General features: G+C 47.1%; 3 protein-coding genes across 3 annotated transcripts; 1 reads left to right on the top strand and 2 right to left on the bottom strand.

Annotated features, from left to right (window-relative positions):
- Window positions 1-371, bottom strand: T310_9650 (uncharacterized protein; the record flags this gene model as incomplete). Its single annotated transcript, XM_013467907.1, has 2 exons — window positions 1-43; window positions 92-371. Coding segments are annotated over 2 exons (323 nt in total), but the record flags the coding sequence as incomplete, so codon positions are not given.
- Window positions 372-1,467: 1,096 nt separating this feature from the next.
- On the top strand, window positions 1,468-4,132 carry T310_9649 (uncharacterized protein; the record flags this gene model as incomplete). Its single annotated transcript, XM_013467906.1, has 6 exons — window positions 1,468-1,676; window positions 2,017-2,077; window positions 2,829-3,014; window positions 3,161-3,260; window positions 3,311-3,525; window positions 4,025-4,132. 6 exons carry the CDS (start codon window positions 1,468-1,470, stop codon window positions 4,130-4,132), a joined length of 879 nt encoding a protein of 292 aa, XP_013323360.1.
- A 597-nt stretch (window positions 4,133-4,729) lies between these two features.
- Window positions 4,730-6,212, bottom strand: T310_9648 (uncharacterized protein; the record flags this gene model as incomplete). The annotated part of the gene is made up of 4 exons (XM_013467905.1): window positions 4,730-5,056; window positions 5,109-5,176; window positions 5,223-5,763; window positions 6,015-6,212. 4 exons carry the CDS (start codon window positions 6,210-6,212, stop codon window positions 4,730-4,732), a joined length of 1,134 nt encoding a protein of 377 aa, XP_013323359.1.
- Between the last annotated feature and the right edge of the window lie 1,029 nt (window positions 6,213-7,241).

Here is a 7,241-nt window from a genome sequence, read left to right as displayed (position 1 = left end):
TGGTGGCAGGCGATATCTTCGTCTTCGATTATAATGGGATTATCTGGCCTGGTTAGCGTACTTCCTACCACCTCAGATTACCAAGGCCTACCGGAACTGTGAGCTGGAACTCCCGGGGTGTTGCCACGTTTCGGTGACTGCATTCTCACTCTTTTGATTGGGTTCCCACGAGTGCTTGGATCATTTTCAAAATCTTGGTGGCTATCAGATTTGATCTCTGGATTCTCTGAGCCCTTTCGCTTTTGATTTATAAATTGTGGTGAATTAAACGTTTTCGATTTCGAATGCTGGCAATCGTCCGCCTTGGTGTACGAGGGACCTGATCGAGCAAGGGTTAGCGTGTTTTCTCCGCTTGAGTGAACTTCCTCCATCTTTACAGATGAGGTAATCTGAATCGTATGCTTGTATCTGCTGATCGGGATAAGTTTGGTGACGAATGAAGTCAGACCAGCGGAGATATTGGAACCTTTATATTCCAGTCGGCTACACTGCTAGCTCCCACAAGTCGTTAGATACTGTATCCTATGAGGCATAAATGAGGCGAAGTCTGGAACAAGAAACACAGCCCTGACTAGCTGTTCTCATCAGAGTCCGAGCAATACGTGATTGACTGTGATGCCTGCAGTAGGAGACGCGCCTGGCTTGGGTGCCACGTCATTTGTTCTGTTTCTTGTGTCTTCCCTCCGCCATCCAATATGGCGTGGAGCAAGAGGGGGTATGGTTGGACTGATCTCAGGCTGCGGTGTTAAGGAGACCATTTCCAAGTCTCAACTCTTGGATACCTCGCTGCTAAGGGAGCCTTACTTCTCCCCCCTTGAACAGACGATAAGTATTAGTTCTGACCGGACCACGCCTAATTGCTACTACAAGGGTGGTTACTAGAGCAGAGACTGTTAGTCGCCCTGTTCTTATACAGCCTGGGAATCGGGAATGGGTCTCCGTCATTGAATCAGCCAATTTAACTGGATGGGCTCTGCCACCGTGTATCATATTCAAAGCGAAGACCCATCTATAGGCCTGGTATGAGAATGAGGCCTTACCACGCGACTGGAGGATTGAGATAAATTCTAATGGGTAGGCCACTGACGATATTGTGATCTCATGGCTTCAAAATCTCTTTATCCCCTATACAAATACTCGTACAAAAGGGAAATATCGGATGTTCTTGACGGGCATGGAAGCCATCTGACTCCTCAATTTGATCGGACCTGTGCCCAGAACAACATTATACCAATTTGCCTACCACCACATTCATCTCATCTTCTACAGCCTCTTGATGTCGGCTGTTTTGCAGTTTTGAAATGCATATATGGCCGCTTAGTGGAGGAAAGTATGCGGCTTGGAATCAATCATATCTACAAGCTAGATTTCCTTGCAGCGTATCCAAAAGCTCGTTTGGGAGCCCTCAAATTAGAAAAATATCAAAAATGGCTTCGCAGCAACTGGTCTGGTGCCACTTAGTTTAGGATGGGTGCTCTCACAGCTCAATATACAGCTCCAGATCCCTACACCACCTTGAAGCTGTTCTATACGGGCACAAGGAAGTGGTCCAGGTGCTGCTTGACCATGGAATTGACACATCCATTATTGATTACAAGCAGCAAACAGCGTTACATGTTGCTGCGCAGTGCTTTGCGTCCGATATCGTCGCACTTCTTCCAGGAAGAGGAGCAGATGTAGGTGCCCAAGATCGCGAAGGAATGACACCGCTTCACTTTGCATACCAAAAAGGCATCTAGCAAACGATAGAATGCTTGCTCGAGAAGGGAGCCGACCCGGATGCCAAGAATCAATACGGCTTTACTCTGGAGATGCTTCATCCTCACAGCGGGCATTAAGCAACGATAAGACTATTGTCACAGTTCCACTACACCTAAATGGTTATTGACGAAAGCTGGGAACTAATGGTCCACTCGAAAAGAAAATAAAACAAGAATTGACTGGAAAGGTCAAGAACCACACGGAATAAGTTGGTACAACTCATAGGAATAGATTTATGCCGCTGAATATCCATAGCGGTCTACTGCACGTCTGGATCGAGGTGGGCCGTATCGTTGTCGGCACGGCAAGTTTATTGGTGAGCCTGAGGGATCCCGCCTTCTGTCCACAGTTTGCACCCTAGAATCCAGACTACGCCGCAACCCGCTAGAAGCAGGGGCCGCATCTAGTATAGACTCGGCTCTACCACTCTGCTTTATTCCCCGAGGCCTTGACCTTCGATGCTTCAGTGTCGCAGAGTAGCGTACCTGGAGGGAACTCCTCGTTCTCTCTGGGAAATGCTTTGCAATCTCACTCCATGACAGATTGTCCTTTTCCTTTAGTTTCACCAAGAGCTCATCCTCTTCGCGTGAGAATCGAGTGCCCTTGGCTGCAGCGGTCCCCGAAACCTTTCTGGAGATGGACGGCCTTGCAATATCTGCTGTCGCCCTCACCTTCACCATCCGTGGGATTTCTCGCAGGGTTGGGGGGAACCGATGGACCTCTATCTTCTTGGAAGGAACAAGAATAGACGATTTCGGACAGAAATATTTGGCGGGTGAGGAAGCCTGCAGATTGGTCCAGTGAGGGTATCGCCTTGTCTGACGAGATGCCCGGAGCTTCCTGTCGTACTCGGATGGGCTACATCCCCCAGAGACTGACACTCGCGCAGAGATTGACACTCAGACAGAGAGTTCGAACAAGAAGATAGTATCTCTAACTCGGAAGCCCCCTGGAAAGCTTCTAAGGGGTTCGCAGAGAGAACTCGCTCTTCGGCAGATCGTCGATTCAGAAAATCGTGCAGCTCAGTCGCTAATTGTCAGGGATGAATCTCCATGGGATACGTTTAGGAAGGTCTACAGCTGCGACCTCGCTGGCACCGTTGCTATAGTCGTTCATCGCATTCGCCCCTCCCGAGTCCTAGCCATCCGGGCTTTCTCCAAAAGAGATGCAGACAAGATGTCGTAGAGATTCCGCCAGATCCAGCACGAAAATATCGTCTCTGCCAAAGAATGCTTCCGATTCAAGGATTCGATGTATGTCCTTTTTGAAGATCTCCCTCTCACTCTGGAACACCTCGTTGCCTGCGATGCCTACCCCAGCGAGATCCAGTTAGCTTCGATCCTGGCCCAGGTAATCCCCCGCTGATCCACTGCTAATGAATTCTATTAACTGTCGGTAGGTCCTCAGCAGTTTATCCTATCTCACGGCAGCCGGTTTTGAGCATCGGTCTCTGATATCCTCCAATATACTGTTGGGGCTTGATGGGGTTATCCAGATCGGTATGGACATAGTCCCTACGTTGCTGAGGACAGTACTGATGATATCTTAGCGGCCTTGGAGGACTGTCATACGCATCTTCTGGATCAGACACAGGCTCAAGCCATGAAAGCGTTGGCAACCATTACTATGGAGCTAATGCAAAAATATGTCAAGGATGACGGGGTGATCGGGGTGGATGATGTAGAGCGATGGCCGGTCGATTCTGATGCCGTTGGATTCCTTTCGGCGACTACCTCTGCTGGTTCTATCGAAGAACTAAAAGGCGTAAGTCCCGCCTCCACTCGATTTAGAGTTCAATTCTAATCTCTCGCAACTCTCCAGCACGCGCTCATAACAAAGCGGCGTTGCTCTAGGGGCGAGCTGGTTGACTTGGCTCGGTTTGCCCTGATTTCTGCGCGCACGTTCTACTCGTACACTCCATAATCGTATTCGCAGTTAAGACTCTTCCTAATATTCCAATATGTGACACAAGAGAATGTTTAACATCTACGAAGGGCTTTGTCTATCAATAAACATACTCAGAATAGTCGACCCTCTGAGTGACTCCGTCTGATATCTGCCTGATTGTAGGAACAAGGGTCAATTGAACGCTTCCATTATGAGAGGAACAACTTCACAGCTGAGTTCAGGTGACTTAGCTAAGCAGCCTGTCCGTGCAATGCCAAATCCGTCAAGAATAGAACAGTTATAGAATAGTTAACTAGTTACCAGCTTCAGTTGGCTTATATAATCATGCTGGCAAGTAACTAACTAACTAACCTAGTTAACTAACTACAGAGTAGGTCGATCCAAATTATTCGGATCACTCTCTGACAACCCTGGCTTCGGAAGCAATTCAGCCTACAACTTGGGTCTCAGGTATCTTACGTAACTAACCTGGTTCTAACTAACTAGCTACGATAGGGTGCCTTTAACCAGATCGCTCTGCGTCATCAGTGCCTTGAATTTTCATTACTCATTACTCGATACTCAACTGACAATTCTATAATAAACCCTATTTCTCTAACAAAAAGCAACTTTTACCCTAAGGTATCTCGCCTAGAAATATTTGGAGTAGCCATTCCAACTCTGTTAGCTATAGAGAAAATCCTCCTTAAGATAGCGCATTCCGAGTAACACCACTCCAAACTGATTACATCGGAAAACTAGCAGCAACAGTAATGGAACCCAAATGAGAATAATACAAAATTCTGGAAGAATGACGAATAAATAAAAAACAAGAAAAGCAAAAAATAAAAAAAAATAAAAAAATAAAAAAAGAAGCTCCTAATTAGCACAACTGTGCTAAATTATTGATAGATGTCAGGGATATCGTTATGTTCCATCGAGGATTTACTCAACTGAAGCATTTCTCTATTGGAGTTGACGTGATATGGGCGCCAATAGAAGACCATCATGCATGGAAGTAGGCTGTTACTTCCTTAACCAGGCATTGGTAAATATCAATGGATCTCTATCAAGGCTGCCTTTAGCCTTCTGGCCCTTGAATGGGTATATCTCTTCTGCAGCGGAGGAAGTTAGAGCGAGCAGATGCCGCAGCCGATTGCGGATCAATCCATCGCCACGCTTTTTCAAGACATCCGGTGTCCAGATCTGTTTGGGTTAGTTGATTGATACGTCCATTGATATCCTCTATTGCCAATAACTCGCTGATATAATCACCGGAAACCTCCGCAGATATTACCTCTTGGTAGTCCGGTACTCCCTTGTAGACAAAGGCTCGGTCGTGCTTTCCAAAGGGCTTTTCATCCTCAACTGTCATGCCGGATTCCACATAGAGAGAAACTTCAAGGATCTGGGTTCCCTATTAGCATGCTTGTTATTGAATCCATGTGAGATTGACATACATAGCCATCATCAAGAACATCATCGCTCAGGAGACTGTTTAGCAGCGGTTGGGCTGCAATAGCAATATCTGGCCTTTTTAGCAGAGCACCTTCCGTTCTGAGAGATCGACGTACCTAATGTCCGCAATTGCCACACAAAATGCACACGACGGACTCGAGAAGTCGAAGTGTTGTAGCCATGGATCAATTGCTTGAGATATGAGATCACGCCAGCAATACCAAAGCCACTGGTGATCGCCAAGACGCTCTCATACTGACCGATAGGCTCACTGGTACCATGGAGACCGCTGACGAAGGCAAGGAATGAAGCAGAACCTTCTTTGGCTGCCCAGGAATGCAAATCTGCTGAAAAACCACGGCGAGTCTGCACAAAGAGTTCCAGAGTATCCTGCTTGCCTGGGGACCAAGACGTAACCATGAAAGGATGAGTCTGCGTCCAGGACCACAAGCTCACAGAAGGCATCCACAGACTGATGTATTGGCCGGCCTTCACTTCCAGTGGTCGTGCAAGGCCGACACGGATTTTGATCACTTTCTCCTTATTTTTGTCATCATCGTCCTTCTCGTCACCGTTGTTGTCCTTGTCACAGGTGACTAATGCTCGAGGATACCGGTGAGACGAAAAGATCCTGTTACGGTACAGGAAGATCCAAAGCTGCAGAAGCGTTGTCAGCAAAAAGACTCCTAGTGGTATGTAGACACAGATTTGGGGAAGGAGAGAATCAGATTGCAGATGCCGCCAAATGGAATAGAGACAAGCTGCCGCTAGTCCTTGGTGCGTTCGGAGAAAGATCTCGTATGCAAGTCGACGAAAGAACGGAAGAGAAAATAGTAAAAGCGTCACCAATGATGTTCCACCGTGTTTGTGGTTAGTTCACAGCTGCTCTTGTAGACAGTAGGACGTACAATGAGAGCAAAAAGATTGTCAGACTTGTGCAGCGAAAAATTTGCCTGCTGCACAATTGTTGCAATGACGATGTGGACAGTCGGCAGGGCACCCGCCATCCATCCTGTGGTGCGGTGGATCCGCCGGCGTGTATGTAAGGAAACCCCGAAGACATCTGCAAGGAACCCCAAATACGTTGTCATGAAGAGAAACGCCATATTGACGAGTGACAATGTTCCAGCCCGACGACCAGCGCCGGCTGCCGATGGTACCTGAAAAGAAATGCAGAAGATGTTGACTGCCACGTAAGTGAAATGTAGGAGGACACTGGCAGGTGTCCAAGGACCAAAATGCCGGTGACGATTAAGGAGATATGCATAGGTTAGATGCTTTGGAATAAGTATGGAAATAGCATTTGTCAATCGTATGAGATAAGGCACAACCCTGAGCAGAATGGGGGATACAAAAATGCCGCCTGCGGCGATAGCGTAAATACTTATAATGTCCATGGCTTCGAGCATATCAATGGTAATGAATAGCAACGAGAGAAAATCTGAATTTGACAGAGGAAGGGAATTGGAGCTCTTTAAGTAGTCATTGCTGGAACAGGGACCTGACGTCAGCTCCCTGAAGACTAGTGCACTCGATAGCCATCACTATTTCGCCAATAAGAGAGACAGATGGGAGCATGGTGCTCAAACACCGTGGCTTTTCAAAGACTTGAAGGCGTTTTGGTCAGCGAGCGCGGACTTGCAAAGCCGTTTCGGGAGCTGGAGGCCAGAATTGAAGCCTCAGAGAATACCTATATATACCCCAGACCGCCCAGACAAGGAACGCAGACCATGCTCGTGATTTTCGCTGTAACTTTGCGATTCCGTTCCAAGGCAGGATGACATTTCATTAGGTCAGATATCGATCTAGATCCAATGTCAGATGAATGGATGACATTCCTTCTACACACTTTTATCCTACCTCCACATATTCAGACATCTCTCCCAAGCAAACAGGACATTCTCCTCTTCATGTTGTTGATCCAAGTATGGCATCATCGCTGGGCCGGGAATCACGACAGTGCCGTTTTGTACTAATAGGGTTTGGGTTGGAGCAGATCTTGTACGTTCGCGTTGTTAACTTCATGCTTTGGGTCGACTGTGCACTGTGTGGAGATAAAGATTGTGTCGATATATCTGCACATTTTTTATAGTTGAGTCATTGTCTGAGATAATGCTATGATTTGGATTGAAGGA

This window comes from Rasamsonia emersonii (assembly GCF_000968595.1).
Source record: "Rasamsonia emersonii CBS 393.64 chromosome Unknown ctg1118621762167, whole genome shotgun sequence".
Lineage (NCBI taxonomy): Eukaryota > Fungi > Ascomycota > Eurotiomycetes > Eurotiales > Trichocomaceae > Rasamsonia > Rasamsonia emersonii.
Note: the sequence above shows the minus strand (reverse complement) of the source record. Positions and strands in the feature narration are given on the sequence as shown.